This window comes from Taudactylus pleione, unplaced genomic scaffold (assembly GCF_031769625.1).
Source record: "Taudactylus pleione unplaced genomic scaffold, aTauple2 ptg000707l, whole genome shotgun sequence".
Lineage (NCBI taxonomy): Eukaryota > Metazoa > Chordata > Amphibia > Anura > Myobatrachidae > Taudactylus > Taudactylus pleione.
The window spans coordinates 13918552-13943512 of NW_028285109.1; the positions used below are offsets into that span (position 1 = coordinate 13918552).

A 24961-nucleotide genomic window follows, 5' to 3' on the forward strand; every position below is an offset into this window, starting at 1 on the left:
ACAAAACTAGTCTGTTGCATGGACTAAATGCAGTCTAACACTGTGGCCACTGGTAAGAGGATGAAAGAAGGAAAAGGACTCTGGAGGGGGACAAATGTCAAATACTAATCAGAAAATAACAAAGAACCAATACAAAGTCACAAATGCATGTCTTAATTCCTTTTCCAGCTGCAGGGGGGGGGGGATTGGGCGTAAATGGATAATACAGCTATTGTCACAACAAGAATGTAGTTAGTTTGCCGGCGGACGGCATGCCGGCTGTTGAAATCACGGCATCAGAATACCAACCTGGAACTAAACATAGACATTGATACCGATGCCCGTTTAGATACAGATGCCAGAGTCCCGATCATAAGTATTGGGGGAGGGGGCGGTTTAGGCACCACAGGGGGGGTTAGGGTTAGGCACCACTGGGGGGACGGTTAGGTTTAGGCACTAATACGCACTAACCGGGAGGGATAGGGTGTGGAGGATTAGTGTGCAAGAAGGGAGGGTTGGGGTTAGAGGCAGAAGGGGCGAAGGTTAGGATACTTATGTACCCCTGGCGGGATACTGAGCATTGGGTTACCCCCGTCGGAATTCTGACAGCTGGTATCCTGACTGCCGGTGTTTTATACCCAACCCGTGCATAGCACATGCTGATTCTGGTCCGAATTATTGCCATAGATACAAGGGAAAGAATTTGGTATATAGCCAGCCATATATCTTGACTATCTGTGATCCAAAGAAACAGACTAATAATTATCTTTGTTATGTTTATTCTGATCTGTGTCTGCAAGCTGACAGGTATTTGGGATAACCACATAAAGGAGATGGCTATTGGTGGACATCTCCTTTAGATATACCATCCAAACTAATCAGCTGAAGCTGATACACCTTGTGCACTGTGAAGATAGTGGAAATCCAATCAGAATGCCTAATTTAGAATCAGAAGTTGATAAGAGCAAAATTGGTGGAAAAGGTCATGCAAATGAAGTCAGGGAGGGTTAGGTACAAGGTGCAGGATTAGGATACCTACTGCCAAAGCAATGCAATACTTGTGGTGTGTGTGGGTGTGACCTTGGTGTTGTCAAGGAAGTTATTATATCATCTAGACCTGGGCCAAATAGTACCTTCCCTGATAATGAATAATATTTTTTTAAGGTTATTCATCACTGATGGAGGGCACACATTAATAAAATAGAAATGATAGACTAGCATAGCAGGTCTATTTACCAGATATACAAATAAGCCATTTGCTGGGACTGCAACAACTTCCATAACCATTATCTTAGTGATGCCTGTCTATGGGATGTGCTCCAGTTACATTTTTTCCTTGTGAAGAAGATTTACCAAAAGCATTATGTCAATTACTATACATATTCCTGCTCTGCAATGTGTTGTGTAAACATACAATATGCTTATAGAGGTCAAAATATTAATCAGCTCCAGAACAAAATTTGCTAGAAAATGACACACACGCCAAAGAGGGGGTCACAGAAGCGGAGGTTAGAGGACGCTTAACCAGAGCCCATCCAGGAACTATAAAACAAGGAAGCACAGGTTCAAGTACCTGGGACCATATAGGAGCCCATTTTTCATTAAATATTTGCGGGTGTTTTCGGCGAGTAACTACTAATCTTTGGTATCACCCATATGTATGAAGGAGGGACCGCAGCAGATATCGCCAATACCTGCTGTGATCCCTCTATTCCTCCTGGCAGTCGCATCTGCCAGATTTACCAACTTCCAGAAAGCAATGTATTCCATAGATTGGCCCCCGCAGCCAACGTCATCTTCCCACTGTAGCCAATGGGCTACACATCGCAAAACTTCCCAGAAGAGGGTTCCAGGCAATGGCGGCCACGCATGTACAGTCAGTGAGACTGCACATGCCCAATAGCCCCGACAGCACTCTGGGTGCCTGATGATACATTCCTGTGCTATGACTGCATATTGCAATGTGGTCATGGGTGGTAATACCAGGCCCAGATCACATTGCAAATGCAATCATTAATAAATGGGCCCCTGAGTGAGATATGCACGGGCCTTCACCTCTGCAGCACTGAAGGACACCACAGGCACTCCAGGAAGAGAAGGGATTCCATTCTGCATTCATTACAAATATTTCTTACATTCTTTAAGATACCCAGATATCCTTTTAAAGGACAAATGTTATTTGACTCGGTTCCAGGCTCCCTCCACACTATGTATCTTTCTTTCTGCACAGTGAAAGTGAAATTGTAATTGTGTTTCTTTTAATCATAGGATATTGTTATGGACTCTGATTCATTCTTTCTTTTTGTTTATTATTTGATTCACATTTGAACGTATTTATTGTATTTTCTTGATGCTTCAATAAAGAAAATATTAAAAATTAAAAAAAAAGATTTCTTAAATCGAACAATTACATCCAATGACCCACAAGACACTTCAAAAAGAAACTAAAGGCCTGCCAAATTGCAGTGCTGCTACCAGGAGAGAAGTCTTTCTGCAAAATGTATTTTTCTTAAGCTTCTATCTTTACTACTTCTACCCAAGTCTTTTCCTTAAACACACACAAAAACAAGTTTATTAGAACAGGACATCCTAATTCAAACCAAAACAAAATGTCTCAACTGTGAGTTTGATTATAATTAGGCAATGAAGGAACCGTGTGTGTGTGTGTGAGATGTTACATATACACACACACATATATATATAATATATGGGTTGGGTATGGAATGCTGGTGTCCGGGATCCTGGAGGTCAGAATACCAATGTCGGCATCCAGACAGGGTTAGGATATTAACACCTGTCGGTAAGTATACTACCCCTAACCCTCCACTCACCCTAAACCTAACATACCCCCCTAGTGCCTAAACCTAACCCTCCCTACAATACAGATCTTTCAGCAATTGTTATTTGAAAATTCAGAAATTGAATTTTCCCCATGTATTCCAAGCATTATAAAGCAGACTGTAAGCCTATACGAGCAAGAACAGGGTAAATGAAAAGATTATATCGGCTCACAGCTGGCTGAAAATAAAGCAGATAATGAAGTACTTCTCAGGAATGCTTTTTATCAAGAAAACAACATTTGTTACCACTGTATGGATGGAGGCAGGAACACCAGTGGAAAATGCACCCCAAACCTATTGCAGATTTGTTCAGAAGTTGCTTTCTGGACTGCATACAGAAACGTTATCGAGAAATCCATTGTGATGTTCCAAGCATCATTAAAACCATAGGAATCTAAACTAAATCTACAGCCAACCACCATTAAACATGCAAACTGTGAAAGATATAAAGCACGCCAGTCTCTCATAGCTTTCATCAAGTCTCAGTTCACAAACTAGAGCCAAGATACGAATCAACAAACGATTAGAGGGCTGAGAGATCAAACACACAAAAGTATTCTGGTGTGAAACCTTTGTTACTAGCAAGTGTCACAGCCGCACAATCATAAGAACCTATTGCTTAGGATATAGTACCTATTTATCAATAGCTTAGAAGTAAATGAACAATCTATGTAGTTTATTCAATGATCAGAAATCTGCTGCCGGACAACACCACCATGTCCAACTGTGCACCTTACAGTTGTTTATGGTAAGAAATCTTTGTCGATTTTCCTTTACAGTCCATAGAGGAATGCAGGAAAATCAGTAAAGATGGAAGGCTGCATAGTACACTCCATGACTATTCCAAGGCACAACACCTACATCACCTGGTATTAAATCTCCCTATAGGACTTTTGAATCCACGCCAAGTGCGATGTGCAATATGCCTATTGCAGAAAATATCCTAAAATTGGTTACAAGGAAAACATTTTTTTTTTTTTAAATAATGAATGTTTAATTTGGCCAAACTTTCAGCCCTTTAGGCCAAATGTTGCAACTTTGGACCCTATGCATGTTGTTGGAAAATAAGCACACACCCAACCAACCAACGTGAATAGGGGTCACCTGTGGACATCTTCCAACGCATTTACAAATATCTCAATAATCCTATTTTGATAGGATAATTATCACATATGCTTTACGCTATACACAGCGAGCCAATACTGGCTGTGATTCTGCAGATGGCATGACCACCATTACCAGCTATGAGAGTCACTGCTAAATAAGTTAGAATACATGAAGCAGTATAGGGAAATATAGGGGTAATTATTTAAATGTAGTTTAACATCAACTAGCCCCTGGTCAAGGGTGCTGCATTTCACATCAGTCACCCACATGCAGCTCCCACGGAATCAGTATCAAACCCCGACAGCTGAATCCCAGCCGGGGTGAAGATCCCAAACGTCCAAAGGTAAGTATAAACCAACATAATTCTACTCCCTAACCCTCCATTAGGGGTGCCTAACCCTAAACCCCCCCAAGTGCCTAACCCCAACCCCCTCTTCCCTGCTGCCTAACCCTAACCTCCCAGGGGGGGTGCCTAACTCTAACCTCCCCCTAGCCTAACCCCAAGTCCCCCCCAGGAGCCCATACCGTAACCCTCCACCCCCTGCGCGGCTGTCCGCACCCGGCTTACCTTCGATCGGTAAGCCGGGTGTCGGGCTCGCAGCGTAGGTCTAATGACAGGTGTCAGGATTTCAACGCCTGTCATTAGACACTTGCCGGGATTAGGCAGTCGGTAAACCGGTGGTCGGGATTACGTACGCAGATTGGCCGATTGATCATTCACTGTGCTTACGCTGCAATTACACTGCTATTATGCACACAGACAGGAATCCATCGCAGAGTGTGTGACAGGCAGTGAGTGTTTGGGGGTGGGGACGGGGAGTGGTTGGAGAAACGCTGGCGTGTCTGTCCATATGAATGCTGTTGAATGGGTGTGCATAAATTAGCCACTGCGATTGCATACACAGCTTGAGTACTCACTGCGTGCGATTAGCATTACCATATTTTTGCAGCTTCATTGCATGTGATTACACAGCTGCGATCACAATTGGGATCCATACTGAATCAGGCCCACTAACATATGAAAACATGCAAGTCCATCAGTTTAGGATAAAATAATGGTAACTGTGGCTAGGTAATAATCTTATTTACAAAGTAATTTTTTTTTTAAAAAATGGCAGTATGGCGAACTACTTAGCATGATTAGAAAATGGGCATCACACCAAATGGCAAAGTATAATAAAGCATAGTCCCTGTTTAAGTAACTATGCTGTGATCCCAATCAGTGCTACACACTATGCGTTTCCCAGGTTACCTACTGCTGATGGACTAACTTGTGTCGGCAACAACTGAAACATTTGTATATACTAAGTTTGGTATTCTCCAAACTTCCATTGAACATGTAAAGTAGTATTAACAAAAATATTAATAGATTAAACTCATTGCTGCTGAACCTCTCTGGGCACTTTGTGAGCTGTTCACATTCCAACATCAAATTCTTGATTGGGGTTGATTTATCTAAGGGTTTTTTTTATTGTCTGCCACCACATAAAGATAATTACCTCTGTAGCCCGACCAACAAGTCTGGCCAGAGGGTATAGCGGTTCCTGTGCCCAGCATATGGGTCAGTCGTCCGTACAAGCAGATGTACACGATACATCGCACCTGCTGTGCTGCACGACCAACAAGATATATCTGTGAATGAAGACGTATACTGTATATTGTGTATACACACCGGCAGATCCACTGAATGGTATATTGTTCGTCAGCTGCACGCACTATATATTGTACAGCGTACACCCAGCATTAGAAGTGAAACTGGTTATTGTTCAGCCCTCCAGCAAATAAATATTGTTGGTGTTAAATATTCTCTAGAACTAATACTTTATTTGTATCCAATTAGCAGTGGAACTAGAAGCAGAAACCTATGTTCCAGGTGGACACATAGATCAGGCAAGGCACAACGAGCATAGAGTAGACCAGGAACCTCCAGTGTGTGATCATTAACCCTTATCACTCAAGATAGATTTCAGTGTTGTAGCATTTGAGTAACTCCCAGCTGTACGGCGATCAAATGGTCACATCGTGGTGAAACGTACATTACTGCCGCAATAAGAAATGACACTTATCGCAAGGACACCTAGGTGCATAATGATGTTAACAAAAAGGCATAGCTCTTAATTTCAGCCTTTTAGAATGTATAAATGTGTTGTGCCCTGACAGGCTCGGTGGGAAGGAAGGCTGGACAAACAGCAGAAGGTACCACTGAAGACTGGCCACTATCTACAGATGTCTCATGCTCTATCCCATCTGATAGCTGCAATTATTTCACAATGACTCTGAATCAAAACTACAACTGTAATATTGTGAAAGGCATCTGCTTTATCTTAAAAGTATCATTAAAATAGAAATTTTCAGAGAGGGGGGTGAAATCAAATAATATCTGCCTAAGGCGGTGCTTCAGATATGAAAGAAGACAAGTTAAACAAAAAAACACAGATCCTCGTGTCCCTGAACCGACACGCAGGGTCACACGCAATCCGCGCACACGGCTGTTTGGAGTGCAGGATGATTGCTCCGCTTATTAGAACTTTCCCTTGTTAGATGTGTTCAATCAAAGTCGCTTCCACGTTGCTTGAGAGTCTAGAACATTAACATCACTGCTTGGTGAAGTAATCTGCTAACAATTTTAAATTGCATTCCCATTTGTATGAAACTCGGTTTAGAAGAAGAAAAGAAAAATGAACAAAAAAACCCCATTAAAGCAGTAATCACATTTTTTGCAGTATATCAGCACCCGTCAGAACTGTCCAAATTCCCTACTGTCAGATAACGATGTTCCCTGCAGTGACTGGTTGTCAAATGCATATAGGTAGAAACTGGATGTGTAGCTGGGAAGGGATGAGCCTCTGTTATATAGACATTAACCAAGGTCAATGACAAAGTGGGGCAGGACCAGAACTACCATTGGCCAGGATGACACTTGCCCCTGGTGCCAGTTGAGATTGCTTGGGTTGTGGGGGGGGGGGGGTGCTGCCATGATATTGTGGCACGGAAGTAGATGGCTGAACAAGCCATTCATTAAATGACAGAAACATAAACATTATAACACTGTGGCATCTTCCATGTAGAGTTCCCACTAGGCTGTTTTAGCGGGGCACAGTGCCCTGCCCTATTTCTAAAGGGCAAAAATCACCCTGCCCTCCGCGTAGTGCCCCGTGGGGAAAACTGCAGTGTAGCGTTCACAGCCAGTGAATGGATGCCCAGCGCATGCGCCCAGCATCCATTCACACTGACAGCAGCGCTTGGGGGCAGTCCGTAAGTGCCGAGCATGCCCCCAAGAGTGACGAAAAGGGGACGCATCTTAAAGACGCGCAGCTCTTTTCTTGGTCACTCCCCCTTTTTGGGCGCGCACAGATGTGCCCTTTTTCTAGGACTATGTTTCACAGAAGCAATTTAATCTATTCTGTGCCTATACACCATTGAATCTTACAGAAAAATGATGCCCCTTAATCTGAAAAGATAAGAGATATCAATTCCTAAAGATAATTGGTTAACCATCCAGTTTTCCAGAAAGCTGTGGATTTACTGAAGTAGAGAACAGACACAGAATGATTGCAATTCTACTAAGCAAAGTCTTTAGTTCATGAGGACAAGCCTAAATTCTAAGTTATGGTCAGAATTAAGTCAGTAGTATTACATATTCCGTCCACAGGTACCTTAGATTCAGAGGACAGTTTCCCATTGCTGACATAACTTCAAGCATTGCCAGCACGGTCAGAAAAGTAAAACCCTGACCTGGCTATAGAATACACCATTATCTTACACACACACACACAGTATGTATGATGTATGTATGTACACCTAATGCCTGCTCTACCTTCCTACTACTATTAAATCCTCATCACCAAGCCACAGCTGTATCGCTCCACAAGTGTAAACAAGAACATCTCTCACAGATACACTGCTCACAGAAAACAGCACATCACTGCTTCATTGAAATACACATTTCTGATCAGAAAAAAATTAAACAAATGCCAAAATTACTTCATAACTCAAATGGACCTGAAACCACTCTTAAAGTGACAGTAGGCATTAATGTTTAAGGGTTTAAACAGCCTATTCTAAATGTTCATTTGTTTTATTCACTTACACGGTTATCCAGTTAAATGTTTATTCATTAAAAATAAACTCAAATGAAACACCCTATTTTGAATTATTTTTATCTCCTATTCTGTATCAGTCACCATACATCATTCTCCACATAGAACAATTTTGTTACAACAGGGACCATTTTATACAGTAGATCTACCACTCTTGGGTATGCGGTTGCATGCTGATATACGCACACCTTGGGCGATTTATATATGTATGCCAAAGGCCTTGTGCGTTCAGAGTGCGACTGCACACCAAGTTGTTGGTAGGTAGATGGTGTATGTATGTATACACGGAATTGGTATGAAATACCACCGGCCGCATGGCCGGCAGTTCGATTCCCGTCAGCGGCAGCCTGACAGGAGCAGAGTGCGACGCAGCGGAAGCCCGACAGCGCTGGAAATCCCGATCGTGGATATGTAAGTATTTACTAACCTAACCCCCCTAACCCTCCTTAGGGGTGCCTAACCCTAACTTCCCCCCTCTAAGTGCCTAACCCTAATCCCCCCTCTAAGTGCCTAACCCTAACCACCCCCTTCCCAACTGCCTAAACCTAAGACCCCCGGGGGGGTGCCTAACCCTAAGTCCCCCCCGGGAGCCCTAAACCTAACCCTCCGCTCTCGGCGCCCGGCATCCCTATGATCGGGATGCCGGGCACCGGTCTCCCAGCGTCGGGGAAATGCGGGCGTCTACATCTAGACGCCCGGCATTTCACCCTTGCCGGGAAATGGCAGTCGGGAAGCCGGCTGCCGGGCTTCCCGATTGCCTCCCGTATACACACACACATATATATATATATATATATATATATATACACACGCATCAACTTGTACAGAGACGCTCCAGGACTTGCACTAACAAAACACAGGACTTGCACTAACACAATAGAGATGAGCAGAGCTTTGCAAAGCTCTGCTCATCTCTATTGTGTTAGTGCAAGTCCTGGAGTGCCTCCGTACAAGTTGGTATATGCATCTATTTTTTCTGGTAGTGCACCCAGGCCCATTCGTTTGGAAGGATGAGTGCCAGTTCAGTGATATATATAGTGAGATAGATAGATAGATATATATATATATATAACAGCAAAGAGTCCAAGGCGCAAATCAGTTCCTTTGTGTACTGAAAAAAGTATCTCTCCCGACCAGCTCTATATCTGTATATTTAATTGGGATATATTGCAGCTCTCCTCCTTAGCTCTCCTCCAGAGCGTGGCAGACAGTGTATTTTCACAGCTTCATTGCGTGCGATTACTCAGCTGCAACCGCAATTGCGATCCGTGCTGAATCAGGCCTAGAGTCCTGTGTTGTGTTTCCTTCTATATACATACAATACTTGAGATACAGATGTGTCCCATTACATCTTTCCTGCGTACGCAGCATCGTGCAAGGCGTGTGCCCAGGAGCGGATACGCACACTGTGTCCGCACACCCGCGACACCATAGGAATACATTGTGCAATCACAGTGCACGCCATAGAATAACGTAGCGCATGCTGCTGTGGGTAATTGCGTGGTGCAATGCGTGCGCACTTTTGTAGCGCGATCAGCAAAGATATAGCAGGACACTACTGTTGCTTGTCGCCCCCCCAAGCCCTCCCTTTTTTCTTATAGTTAATGAATACTGGTGATAATTGAACAATCATACACAAAAATGGTCGTACGACATTTTATTACGACAACCAATTACTGAATATATTTTGTACTTTTGGTATTCCCTTGAAATGTCATGTTTATTTTTGGAAATGCCTAATGCTTTGTTAAAAAGAGAGAATTTATTACAAAAAAAAAAAAAAAAAAAGGAAGGAGTAGTGATAAAATGGATTAAATCCCCATAAAAAAAAAAAAGTTTGTAAGATAGTTTCACGCACTTTATTATTATATAACGGGCCAGTTCATTTTCAGCAGCCCAACTTTATCAAAACAAGCAGCTAACAGTGACCTACCAATCAGATTTACAGGCAAGCATAACAGTTTGACAATCAGTTTTGACTGGATTATTTGGTGGTGCAGTGCTCATTTAGAGTCCACAAGAGATGCGATATTACAGGGTATAAAGTTACACAACTTTAGACTTAACTGTACCACAGAAATCGCCTGAAAGCTTTCGATAAAAATCTCATGTCTCAAATATACTGAATTTACTGTACCTCGTTTTTAAAAAAACATCATTGATTAATACCACAAAGAAGAATGCTAAGTGACATAAATGTAGTGATAACCGGTCAGTGTTGAGCTTCCATGTACTCTATAGGAAGGAATGGCTCATGGACCAGACACAAAATCATTAACTACTTTTTACTAATCATGGTCCTATATCTGTCAAGGCTGTTATATCACCAAGGAACGTATGATCTTTAAAATGGAAGCATAGAACTCTACACCAATCAACTAGCAGTTTAAGTTGAGTGGTTATTATACTACTTAAGATGACTTCTTAAATGAATTCCAACAATTGCATAAATAATAGGCTTAGGTAGAGAGTAATACTGCCCTCCGGTGGTATACACAGATAATGCTTCTGTTGAATTACAAACTGTGGATCGAGATAAAAAATACCTTCAGATTTTCCACCTCCTCCTTGTGATTCCTCTTCTGATGCAATATTGCAGCTTGATATTCTGAAAAATAAGATTTCAAAGATTTACACCCAAATCCAATCAATCAGTCCCCAGTTTCATTGACATGTGAAATAAAAACTAAACCAAAAACAACAATTTCATATAAGGGTCAGTGCTTTCACAGTAACCCTCTGTGTATCAAGGCACCATTTCTATATGACCACAAGATGCCCTTCTCTATTTACAAGCTTTACAGAAAATAATAGTAATAAAATACAAACATAATCCGCAATAGACTCTTCCTTTAGAATTAGAACATAAAATTTGCCTGGACTCAATAGTAAAACTGCATTAATCCCTCTAATCTGTTATTAAGCAAAATGATATTTCCTCAAATCCAGGGTGGAATCCTACAACACAGAGTAATCCGCAAGAGGGGATTATGCAATAACAGTGAGGAGATAGAACGCATATTACAAGTGCACAAAAAGAAAGCAGGGGATACCTATAATGAGATAACCCGAAGCGGTCTCTGGTGGCTGAAATCTTGAGTGGGCAAAATCATTAAAAAGAACAATAATGAATTATCTTTTAAAAGAGTACACAATGCATATACAAAATGTAGCTATTTGGGATGAGAAGGGAGACATGTAAGTGGCCACGTGCTGTATAATGGCTAGGCCAGTGGTTCCCAAACTGTGAGCTGCGGCACCCTGGGGTGCCTCGGGACACTTGCAGGGGTGCCTCAGGTTGGTGGTCCAGCACCAAATTCTTTGTGATCAATGTAATGTAAATATGTTGACAAGCAGAAGCGCAATCCTGTCACCCACTACATAACTGACCCTAAGGATTACAGGTAAGTTCTTCAATTTACTTCATTTACTTCACTGCATTTTTTTCTGAATTTCTCAACAAACAACTTTGGCTTAGGGGTGCCGTGAAAACAATGCTGATGTACTAAGGCGCCGTGATTAAAAAAAGATTGGGAACCACTGGGCTAGGCACATCTCCAAGATATATGTAAATGGGTATAATTACAGGCAGTCTCATTACAGGGAGGGAAAAAAGTTCCAATAAAAATAATAAAATGTAATTACTAACAAACACTTTTTTTTTTCAACTTATTAACACATACAGTACTACTGCTATACACATGGGCTCTGATGCAGAGGTACATTAATGTCACCACCGCTGCTGTATCCGTGTACACAGCTGCTGTAAATGTCGCAGCCGCGGGGATTTTTTCTGAGACGCCTTTAAAAATCCAAGCATCTGTGTACAAGAGGCAGCATTGGTCGCAGATCATTCGATTATCGCAGTCCGGAGTAACCCTATGGCCGCGGGAATCGAGTCGCCAGTGGCACTTTCAATGCATATGGAGAAATCGCAGACGCAGGCTGTGACTTACCACGAAAAAATGGACAGGACACCTTTGCGCTCTTTGCCGCCACTTCCCGTTACAAATGCTCTCTGACTGTCAACCACACTGCGAGTAAAATGTCACTGCGAGAAACTACGGTAATGTATTTAAACACATGCACATTGTGACTTAGCCGCGTGCGCAGTTTGCCGATGATCAACTGCGATAATATTGTCATTGTGTTCATCTGCGAATCAGGCCCATAGCTACATTTTACACATGGGGATCCATTACGGATCAACCCCAAATCCCAGCAGCTTCGTGTCTCCATTATTGTCCAAAACGCACAAGACTGAATTTGAAAAGTGTCATGGTATTGCCGCAAGGCGTCCCAGATACCTGCATACATTATTATACACCGACTCTATAAAAGCAGGTTACTGTGCTGTAAAAAAAGGTACAGTACAAGATATTAAGCACACTGGGGGGTTATGATTACTTATCGTACTATATGAAAGTACAATTTATATAAGACTTCTCCAATTGGCCAGTCACAGTATTGCACGCCAAACTACTTACAATTTGTTGCTCGTTACAGTAGGACAGTAGAAATTAGAACTTTTTAACAATGTGTGGTTAGATCATTATGCATTAAATATTAGTATCATGATCGTTACGCCTGTACATTGGTAAATGTTTTGCTGTTATTTATTTTTTTCATATCAAATATAAAATTGTAATTTTAGGCTCAGCAGTCCGATAAGCTGATCATTAGCAGGTAATGCATACAGCATCACAAGCCAGATGAGTGACGCAGGTTATAGTCCATGGCTCAGAATATAACTCAGTTTCTTCATGATCATGTTTGCAGAAGGAGTTGCTTCAAATAGAAAAGGGTGTCAGCTACATCTCTGTGTTATGCTACTACTCCCATCTTATCTGGATGATTAATTGTAAGCCACAGGTTTAATCATCTCGATTATCTAGAGCAGGGGTTCCCAACCACGGTCCTCAAGGTACACTAACAGTCCAGGTTTTAAGGATAGCTATACTTGAGCACAAGTGTGTTAATTAGTACTGCAGTTATTTTGATTTAACCACCTGTGCTCAGGCATGGAAATCACTAAAACCAGGACTGTTAAGGTGCGTACACACTAGGCGATCAGGAAAGACAGTATGATTACGACATCGTAATCGTACCGTCGTTCCTGATCCCCTATAGTGTCTGCACTGAACGATCAGTCGTTCAGTGCAGGCACTGTCCATCATTCCTGAACATGCCAATCTGTTGTTATCGTTAGATTGTGCTGTATGTTCAGGCGATGGACAATGTCGGAAACGACCAGCGGGAGTGCGCATCGCTGGTCGTTTCCGACATAAAAGTGCACGATTTGTGCACGATTACTGAGCGATTGCACGATTACGATGTCGTAATCGTGCAGTCGCTCAGTAATATCGCCCAGTGTGTACCCACCATTAGTGTGCCTTGAGGACCGAGGTTGGGGAAACCCTGATCTAGAGGTTCCACAACTTGCATTAAATGACATGTATTCCCATTACCATGGCTATGGCCTCTACTGCCCGATTACATGCACCTCAGCATTGCAAGTCACATCACCACGACCCCCACACTTGGTCCCCGGACCACAAAGTAGGCAAGTGTGTCCTCTGTCATATGGTTTTTTTTTATTTTTTTTATTTTCTAAATAGATATTTCCCCCAGAATACAAAGAAAAAAATATATAATTTTAGATGATAGGAGTAGTTTGCCAATATTTTCATACAGGTGGCTGCCATACAATATACAACACATACAGAACATTTACATGTGACTATCAGCAATATTAACCGACGCGCGCGTTTCACTGTGAGCAGCTTTTTCAAGCCTTGAAAAAGCTGCTCACAGTGAAACGCGTGTGTGTCGGCATTACTGGCAGCTCCACGTTGTCTTTTTGTTGTGTGTAGTGATAATTATGATCAATTATGATCATACAGATTTGATAGAAGATGCTATGTAGCGGCATTGCACGGTGTGAATAACTGTGGAATATGTTAGACTGTCCTTGGGCAAAACTGGATTTAATTATTGCCAACATACTGAATGTGCCCTGGACATCTAAATCCTATACAGTGTAACATCAATGACACGTGCAGCATGAACTGTGTTACATTCTAACAGGCTGATATATGCCAAATAAGTTAGACTGTTGCAAAATAGCTTATTACTCTCTCTCTGCTTATGAGAGCCCATAAACTGACACTGCCATACTGGGAATTATTGTGTAGCCGAAAGCAAATGTATGACATATAGCGTTACTAGTGCTTTCCTCCTGCATACAGCATAATCAGCAGCAGCAAATTGCTGATAATATAACAACGACGTCAGTATCTTGACTACAGAATATATCAATCTAATAAGGATACTCTATTTATGTGAGATACAACTATATGCAGAAACGTGGGTGTAATTAATTCCTTATTTTGTTATACAATGCACACACTGAGGGAATGTGCAAAAATGAGATTGTTGTCACTCATTTGATAATAGCCCAATGCAAAGGCACAGTGACAACCGCATGTATTAATTGATAAGCCAACATTATGATGAGCTGTTCCTCTCACCATACATAACTAAAAGCTATAACTTGCCAACACAGTAGCAATAGAAATATTATTTGTGACATATTAAATACAATACATGTCAATCTGACTTTGACACTCCGAAGAATAAAGAGTGGATGTCTGGCCGCTTATGTATCATAGCATCTACAATGGATAGGAATGAATTAATATCATTGATACTTGTATGTAATGACTCCACCCATCACGATATATGTTTAGATATACATAGATTCCACACAACAACACATCAGTGGATCTGCATTTCTTTTATTATATGTATTTTTGTTTGATATCAATCCTTTAGCCTTATATTTCACTGTATATTCTCCTTTAATTAGGGATATTCATTTTAGGTAATAACCAATAAAAGTTAAATTTTACTTTGTTATTTAATTTTCCTGTGTACCCACTACCAACAACTCATTTTTTCTTTTCTAATTCTATGATCCACCTGCAGTGCTACATGGTTTTACCAAGATGCAGTTACCGTATATACTCGAGTATAAGTCGACCCGAATATAAGCCGAGGTACCCACTTTTACACCAAAAAACTGGGAAAACTTATTGACTCGAGTATAAGCCTAGGGTGGGAAATGCAGCAGCTGTTAGTGCCCCCAGTAGTAATCCCCCCTGGTAGTGCCCCCAGTGGCAATCCCCCCTTTCAGTGCCCCCAGTAGTAATCCCCCCCTGGTAGTGCCCCCAGTGGTAATCCCCCCCTTTTAGCGCCCCCAGTAGTAATCCCCCCCTGGTAGTACCCCCAGTGGTAATCCTCCCCTTTTAGTTTTAGTGCCCCCAGTAGTAATCCCCCCCCCGGTAGTACCCCCAGTGGTAATCCCCCTTTTAGTGCCTCCTGTAGTAATCCCCCCCTGGTAGTACCCCCAGTGGTAATCCCCCCTTTTAGTGCCCCCTGTATTAATCCCCCCCTGGTAGTTCCCCCAGTGGTAATCCCCCCTTTTAGTGCCCCCTGTTGTAATCGCCCCCTGGTAGTCCCCCCCCCCCCCCCCCCAGTAGAGAGATAAGAATTAAAAAAAAAAAATCACTTACCTGAAACTCCAGCTCCTGGTCCCGTCGCTAACAGCTCCTCCGGCCGCTTTGCATGGGAGAGATGTCATTACTCATGACGTCTCTCCCATTACCCACTGCGGGAGCCGGAAGATGGCTCCCGCAGTGGGAGCAGCAGCAGCCGCTGAGAGTCTGACAGACTCTCAGCGGCTGCTGATTACAGCAAACACACAGCTGCCGGCTCCGGCGGCTGTGTGTTTGTGCTGTGTAGCGCTGACCAAACTCCGTTCGGTCAGTGCTACACTTCACTCGAGTATAAGCCGAGGGGGTACTTTTTCAGCACATAAAATGTGCTGAAAAACTCGGCTTATACTCGAGTATATACGGTACTTGGTCTCTTTCTTACTCGATTCCCAAATCTGAATCAGGCCCATGGTCAATTTTGGCAAGAACTGTGCCGACTTCTCTCAGTAAATGGGGCCAAAAAGACTACCATGAAAAGGAGTATTATATAATAATTACTGATGATAAAATGCTCTGATCCTAGAAACCCAATCCTCCTCCTACAATCAGTGTAATAAATGAATGAGGTGTAAAATGTCTGTGGCACTGTGGTTAAAGACAGAATCCAATTTTGAAACATTACTACTACATAGGCTTGGTGCACTAAATTATTGGGAGGGGGGGGGGGGGGAAGAGACTTATTCAGTAACTGTGGGTACACACTATACACACTACACGATATGCTCCCTGAGCGATATCATGTAGTGTGTCCCCGGCAGGCTGTGCTCAATGTTGTTCATGACATTGAGCACAGCCGCTGAACGATATCATTAACGATATCGTTCAGCGCCGGGCTCTCTCCTCCATTCCCCATCATGCAGCAACCTGACGAGATCGTCAGGTTGGCCTGCATGTCAGCCCGATGAACGATAAGGACGAACGACCCGCGGGAACGTGCGTCGTCGTCATCGTTCATCTTTTTGGGGTTAAAAATGGACGATAAAGTGGACGACTGAACGATAACGATATTGTTGTTATCGTTCAGTCGTCCACTTTATCGCCCAGTGTGTACGCACCATAAGTGTCCAGGCCTAAGCATCCAAAGAACGGCTCCCTGTAGTGGGAAACCAAGGAGCCTGCCTATGCAACGGCGACCCCTCTCCCCCATACAGAATTTCACCATAGGGCACGTTGCTAGCATGTTAGGCTAATTTGAAGTGCAAGAATAAAGCATAAATGGTAAACAGAGACCCTCTTCTGTTGTATAATACATACACAAATTATTATTGAATCAGTTTTATATTTCATTAATGTTATGAATGAGTAATATATGTATAGATTAAAAAGAGATAGAGGTTGCACTTTTACATCCCCAAACCTAGGTCCTTGCAAAGGAAACATAAGTTCTAGGACTTATGTCTTTGACCATTGCCCATAATATGCCATCACACTCCCCAACGCTCCCTATTTATGCCACTGGACTCCTCTAAATGCCCTTTATCATGTCACTGGACTTCTGTAGATGCCCATTTTAATGCCATCAGACTCATCAACATGCCTATTGTATGTATGCCTCTCCACATGCCTATTGTATATTAATCACACTCGTCCACATGCCCCTACTGTGCCAGGATAACCCTCCATATGCCACTTTTATGCAACAAGATCCTTCCTAGCATGCCTCCAATTTTGTATTACGTAGTATGCTCTCCCCCTTCCTTGTTTTGTATTATCTAGCGTCATCTACTCCCATGATTTAGTATTATGTGGTGTTTTATCATCCTCCCCAATTTGGTATTATGTAGTATTCTTTAGCCCCCTATGTTTTGTATTATGTGGCATCTCCCCCATTTGGTATAATGCAGTGTACACTCCGCCTTCCCAATTTTTGTATTAAGTGGTACTCTCTCCCAACCCTCCCTGTTGTATTATGTCCCCCTCATTTTGTAGTGTACTGTATCCCCCCAACCACCCAGAAAATTTCCAAACAAATTCAGCACATTTCTAAGTTTATTTAGAACTTACATGCAGAGAGCAGTAAGCCAGCGATTGTTCCTGCAGTCTCAGCTTTGCCACCTTGTCTCACTGGGGAAGGCAGCACTCATGGCATCATTAGAAGATGCCCACATGTCCATGACCTGACAGCTGCAGACTGCAGGAAGGGAGTCTGGCACCATGTGAGTGCCCAAACAGTACCTATCACTACTATTGGCATTGGACAGTGCCCTCCACTACATCCGGCACCATGCTTCGCCCCTTGGCGCCTACAGCAGGCGTCTGGAGCGTGAGCTCTGCATTCGCTATGCCCATGCCTGTATTTACAGTTCTCTTGAATGATCTCTCTTCTGTTACAGGATGTCGAAGGTGACTCCAGCAACTCCCAATGTACTGTTGCTGTTGGCACGTACTGGCCTATAATGACGCAGGAAAAGATCCTGCATCATTATAGGCAGGACCTAAGGGGCCAAACCATGAAATCTTGTCCAGCTTTATTATCTATGTTGGTGACAGTCATGGCCAGAAAAGATCATCAGACTTAAGCCAGATACACATGGTACGATCCTGCAGCTCAGCCCGAGTACTGAGCTTAGAGTACACTTGAACATATAAAACTAGTAATTCCAATTCCACTTAGGTCTCCTGCTACCAGACTAAAATAGGGAATAAAACCACTTAAGCCTGTTCGTCTTCCAACTAACACCTTGTAGACGAGACTTAAACCACATCAGTTAGTATGTTGCGCCCTCTAATAAGAGTCAGCATTACATTATATTAGCCGGTAATAAACAATATTGCAAAAGGACAGTCACAGAGACACAAAACAATTTGGGCTAACCATATTGTGGGTCCTGACCAATAATTTAAAAACCTCTAATATAGCTACAATGTATCAAGTAATAAATAACCATCCTAAACTAAGCCAGAGAGCGGACAGTGACCAGGCTGGGTGGGCTTTCCATATTAGGAGCATTTGCAGCTCATAGCAGGATTTTATAGGCTGATCTACACAATGTGAGATGGCAAAGGATGCGATACAAAAACTGATGCCACGTCCATGGCAGCTATACAGAACAAGCAACCAAAACAAAAACCTATTATATTTCAAGGGTGTAAATGGGATGTTGGCCACATTGATACTACCTAATGGTCTGAGCTAAACAGAAAGAGGTTAACATACGACTAGCTTATGAAGATAAAATATGTACTCTGAATCTATGTGCAGGATTTCAATACCTATAGTATTGTACAACAATGGTCATGTTTCCAGAACAAATCATTTGTTACACACTATACCATGTGTGTAGCAGGCGATGGTGCAATGCGATGTAACAATACATCGTGTGCTCCATACACACCGCACAATCCGGTGTACGATGGCACGATGTGTCATTACAAGGTGCATGTAGCAGCTCTGTGTAGTTCATTGCATTGTCCTATCTGCCTTGGCACAGAGCAATGAACTAACGGTCGGGCGTACACACCATACAATATTGTTCCGATCTGGGACAAAACAATATATCATACAATATATCGTGTAGAGTGCACCCAGATTTACATCAATAGAACTTCTCCTTTGTGAAATGTTCGGTTCTGCAGCAAAACTCCAATTTGTGATAACTGTGCTTCTCTCTAACCAAAATGCTTTAGTGCACAGGTTCTCAAACTCTGTCCTCAGGACCCTAAACAGTGCATGTTTTCCAGGTCTCCTCACAGAATCACAAGTAAAATAATTAGCTCCACCAGTGGAACTTTTAAAATGTGTCAGTGAATAATTAACACATCTGCGCTCCTGCTGGGTGACCTGGAAAACATGAACTGTGTTCAGGAAACTAAATGGTGACTATTTCTACCATTAATGGAGGGGGACATTTAAACTTTATTTTAAGGTTATAGCAGAAAGAACTACTGAGGTTCGCTTCCTGCTGTATGTAAAAAAACTGTCTACCACACCGCAGAAATTTTATAAATACTTAAATATAAAAAAAGAGTAATGCAAATGTCGGAAGGTAACAGACACCAAGCCAAGTTTTGCCAGGCCATAAGTAGTATGTATACAGACAGCTAAGAAAACTGCGAAAAGAGAAATCTATGAATAACCAGATACCTAACAAATATCCGGCATTCGTGCCAGGAGTAAAATAAACATTGCAAACACACTTTCTACCACAAATCTTCATTAAAACATTTAGAAAATGTATATACATACTGTATGTTACAACACGCAAAAGGATCATGAACACTAGCCCATACTTTGTACAGGTGCTGGTGTTTTCTGGATAGAGTGGAAAACAATGCAGGCGTACCACGTAGTCGACAAGTCTGATCAGAACCAAACGGACAAGGCGGTACCAGGGAGCAGATGAATATAGGTCAAGGAGGATAGCCAAGGACAAAACCAGAATACAAGCCCAATACCAGGAAGGAGACGGAATCAGGTCACAGACAAAGCCAAGATCATGAACGAGTAGCAGCAATCTCTGGAAACGCTGGAGTATGGTTAGGAGCCTCTACTCCAGTGTCTAGACCTCTCCTTATACAGTGACGGTTTAGATTTTCCGCCCACAGCAGGGTCGCAACTAGGGGCGGGCTGGAGGTGCACGTGCACCGGGTGAGCAGCTGTACCCGGTGCCAGTGACCACCAGCCCGGCGATGCAGAGAGGCTCCAAGCCGGACGTCCGCTAGTAATATTTATTACCAGTGGGTGCCCGGCTCCTTCCCTGCAGCGACACGGTGTAGCCGGAGGCTGGAGTTCTCTCCCGACATCCAGCTTCCGGCTCTCCCCACGGGCACTATGGGGGAGACGTCATGACATCTCCCCTATAGTTCCAAAGAGCAGCCGGCGGACCGGACACGACGCTGGATGCAGGAGCAGGGTTCAAGATAAGTATTTTATTTTAATAAGCTGCACTACAGGGGCATGGGCATTACCACAGGGGAATTACTATGGGGGCATGGGCATTACCACAGCGTCATTACTATGGGGGCATGGGCATTACCACAGGGGCATTACTATGGGGGCATGGGCATTACCACAGCGGCATTACTATGGGGGCATGGGCATTACCACAGCAGCATTACTATGGGGGCATGGGCATTACCACAGGGGAATTACTATGGGGGCATGGGCATTACCACAGTGGCATTACTATGGGGGCATGGGCATTACCACAGGGGCATTACTATGGGGGCATGGGCATTACCACAGGGGCATTACTATGGGGGCATGGGAATTACCACAGGGGCAATACTATGGGGGCATGGGCATTACCACAGGGGCATTACTATTACCACAGGGGCATTATTATGGGGGCATGGGCATTACCACAGGGGCATTACTATTACCACAGGGGCATTACTATGGGGGCATGGGCATTACCACAGGGGCATTATTATGGGGACATGGGCATTACCACAGGGGCATTATTATGGGGGCATGGGCAATAAGGGGCATTACTAATGGGGCATGAGCACTACAGGGGCATTAGAATTACCACAGGGGCATTACTATGGGGGCAGGGCATTACCACAGGGGCATTACTATGGGGGCATGGGCACTACAGGGGCATGAGCACTACAGGAGCATTACTATTGGGGCATGACCACTACAGGGGCATTACTATTGGGGCATGGGCACAACAGAGGCATTAGCACAGGGGCATTATTATGGGGGCATGGGCATTACCACAGGGGCATTATAACGGGGGCATGGGCATTACCACAAGGGCATTAATATGGGAGCATGAGCTCTACAGGGGCATTACAATGGGGTATTAACATATGGGCATTACCATGGGGGCATTGCAATATGGGCACTACTACAGGGGCATTATCATATGGGCACTACTACAGGGGCATTACTATATGGGCACTACTACAGGGGCATTATCCTCAGGGGACATTACTATAGGGGCGCTGCTGCAGGGGGAATTACCAGGGGGGCGCCAAATTACTGTCTTGCCCCTGGTGAAAAAAATTCTAGTTTCGGCCCTGCCCACAGTGACATCACTATTGCTCACACTGTTCCCTTTAAATTTGTCTCTGAGCGGCGCGCACGCTCCCCTATGGGAGTCGCGGCCGTGGGGAGGGGCTGCAGCCGAAAGCAGGGTAAAAAACGCGAAACTTCAGCAGCAGACGCCGGGGACTCCCCACTCGCTGTCCAGACGCAGTAAAGGAACTCCGGGATCCGAGGAGCTGTGACACCGTAAATATCATATTATATTTTTATATTTATATATATATATATATATATATATATATATATATATATATCGTGTGTGTGTGTGTAATGAAACTGCGCTCTTAATCCTGATCTTTCAGCAGTGTGTTGAAAGATCAGGATAAAGAGCGCAGTTTCATTCGTGTAATAAAAAAACAATCATAAAAATAAATCATAGCCTGTCCAGCTCTAACTAAACAGAAGTCTCCTTCTCTAAAGCTGGGTACACACGTGAAAATTTTCTGTCCAGCCATCCAACTAGTTGATTGGTTGGAATGAAAATCTGGTAAGGTATGAAAGCAAATGACAATCAGCAAACTTCTCTGAACGTCCAGTTTCATCTGTTTTCTGGCATTTAGGAGCAAACTGCTGATCATCATTTACTCCCATATGTTACCAGATTTTCATTCCAACCAATCAACTAGTTTAATGGTTGGACAGAAAATCTTTACGTGTGTTTGAAGCTTAAGGGTGGATGACCTATTGTCCAACTTACAGAAAACAGCATTTAAATGCAGCACTTGCCTACAGTGGCATAAGTTCATCCCAGACGCCCGGAGGCAAGTTATAATTTGGTGACCCCCCCCCCCCCGTCACAGCCGCTGACACTGTAATGTAGCAATTTGCATGCAGATAGGCTATAGATAGACAAAGGCAGCAGCTGATGGTCTGACATGGAGCTCTCCACTAGTGTATGGTGGCTTCTCAGGTAGTGAAAGGGGTGCCATGTATTGGGCGGCTGTGACGGTACACTTTGGGTACATAGTTACAGCTCTAAGTGGGGTGAATATGTTGTGGACAATGGAGGAGGTTCCCCTTCAGAGCTGGAGCCCGGCGGCAGGCGCCTCCATTGTCTCCCATAGTTCTGCCCCTGCTTGCCTAAAGCCTTAGCAGTATCTCTCAATAGGTCTGTCAGCCTGCTCCCCAGGTAGTGAGAGACTTGACCCACCTTTTATCAGCCTCTCACAGGTAGTCTCGCAATCAAGGATGCTAATCAGCTAACCGTCTACCAGACAGAAGCTAGAAACCTGGGGTATAAATATCTACCGTCAATAAGTGCTTTTGTCACAGTACACATATACACTAAAGATGTGGAAATAAATATCGTAATTCTTTTACGATCACTTGGATAAGAAAACTTGTTGAGTTTGCTATGAACAAATCCTGCTTTTGCTCATTTATTGATATTGATCAGCATATCAAGGTTAATTGTCAATGTCAGGAACAACATTACTTCTTCAGAGTCTGACTTGGGAGTACTTGTAGTATTGTGGATCTAGATGACCTGACTGTGGGGCCCATTTGTCAACGAGTCTGATCATATGCAACAAGTTTTAAAACTCATTACGTATGATAAATGGTGTTCCAGCCAATCTGCTCACAAATGTCATTTTTCAAACAGATGAAAGTTGAGCGCTGATTGGCTGGAGCACCATTATGATACGTAACAAGTTTTAAAACGTGTTGCATATGATAAATCTCGTTGATAAATGGGCCCGTGTTTGATCCTGCCATTACTAGATTAATCACTGCCATTTTATTTTAAACTAAAAGTGTAACAACTGGAGCATACAAACCTGGCTGCTCAGGTTTCTTTTTATATATAGACATAAAAAAAAAAAAAAAACACACACACACACACACACACACACACACACACACACACACACGGCAAGGAAGATCGTTAAATCAGGTCTTAGAAACCAGTACATTAGAAGCACAGGCGCTGCATATGAGCGCTGACCACTACTCCCTTTTCACAAATACCAGGGACACATAAAAGCCATCCATCTTTCATACATATAAAACTGGTGGTGAGCATCAGGCTCCTAATGGACAACTGCAGAGAAAATGGGACAGACAAGTCCCTATGCTCACCCTGTCATAGCCCTTACAACAGGGAAACAGCCATATTCGCAACAAGATTAGTCTAACTAACTACAATAGTATGTGTGTTAGCGATTGGGGCAGATTCTGAATTTTGTGCAAAGCGAATAAAGCAAGTAACTTTGGAATATACCATGTTGCAACTACATTTATTGTTTTGCATGCAAGGTAAATACTGACAGCTTTATATTCACACTGCAATTTAGATTTGCGTTGGAAACCCCCTCACATCTAAATCTCTCTGCACATTATAAATCTGCCCCATCTGCAGTGCAACATCATTTTGTCAAGATGCACAGTTAGTCCGCTTTTTGCTTTGCTCCTAACTCTGAACCAGCCACTGGGGGGTAAATTTACAAAGGTGAGAATTTTTAGAAGTGTAGATGTTGCCCATAGCAACCAATCAGATTCTACATAACATGTAACTAACACCTTCTAGAAGATAATAGCGAGAATCTGATCGGTTGCTATGGGCAACATCTCCACTTCTAAAAACTCTCACTTTAGTAAATTTACCCCTTGGAGTCTAAAGCTGGGTACACAATTGTCGATATATCGTTCATTCGGATGATATAGCGCTATTGCATCGGTGGGTGTGTACAATCAATAGGTCTGTGAACGTCATCATTCACAGTCCTATCAGGTTGGCCCTACAGCACAGCCGATGCCGATATACCATTCAGATATACCGGTATGTCTTGCTGTGTGTACAGTACCCCCATTACCGCCTGTACACTGGCCGCAGGACCCATCATCACTGACCGCAATTAGGCGGGCAAATTTAAAAGCATGCCATGATCTGGTAGTTACGTAGATTAAACCCTCCCGATCTATAGGTAACTGCACAGCAACCAATAGGACTATGTGCTATATGTGCTCACTTACCTGCTTCAGTGTACTTCAGCCCCAGTTTATCCTCTTCATCTCTGGGCTTTGGTGGTGGCCACACAGCCTGCAATCTCCCTGGGGTTCGGTCATCTGGATCAGAGGGACTATTGTCTGGCTGTAACAGAGGCACAGAATGATCAGATGACTTACAAATGCAAATGATAAAATATCTACACCAAAGTATGAGTCTATATATCAATAACCCTGTAAAACAAAATCCTTAACTCAGACATTTCAAAAGTACAAAATGTTTCAATGACAAGATACTACTATTAGGTTTAGAGAATTAATAAATGGTTTGCAAGTATCTCTGTATGAGAGAAGAAGAATTCTTTGTTCCTGATCCTGCCTAGCAAGTTACTACAGAAGGAGTACCCCTTGGAAAACCTTGGAAGTGTTGATGTTTTG

At 43.0% G+C, this 24961-nt stretch overlaps 1 protein-coding gene across 6 annotated transcripts in view; it reads right to left on the bottom strand.

Annotated features, from left to right (window-relative positions):
* Positions 1–24961, bottom strand: part of FMN1 (formin 1) — a 294798-nt gene that overhangs the window by 151093 nt on the left and 118744 nt on the right. For all 6 annotated transcript variants that reach the window (XM_088456500.1, XM_088456499.1, XM_088456502.1 and 3 more), the window contains 2 exons: positions 24551–24668; positions 10573–10634 (listed from right to left, as the gene is read on the bottom strand). In XM_088456500.1, coding sequence (XP_088312626.1) covers positions 10573–10634; positions 24551–24668 — 180 coding nt within the window. The remainder of the gene's footprint in view (positions 1–10572; positions 10635–24550; positions 24669–24961) is intronic.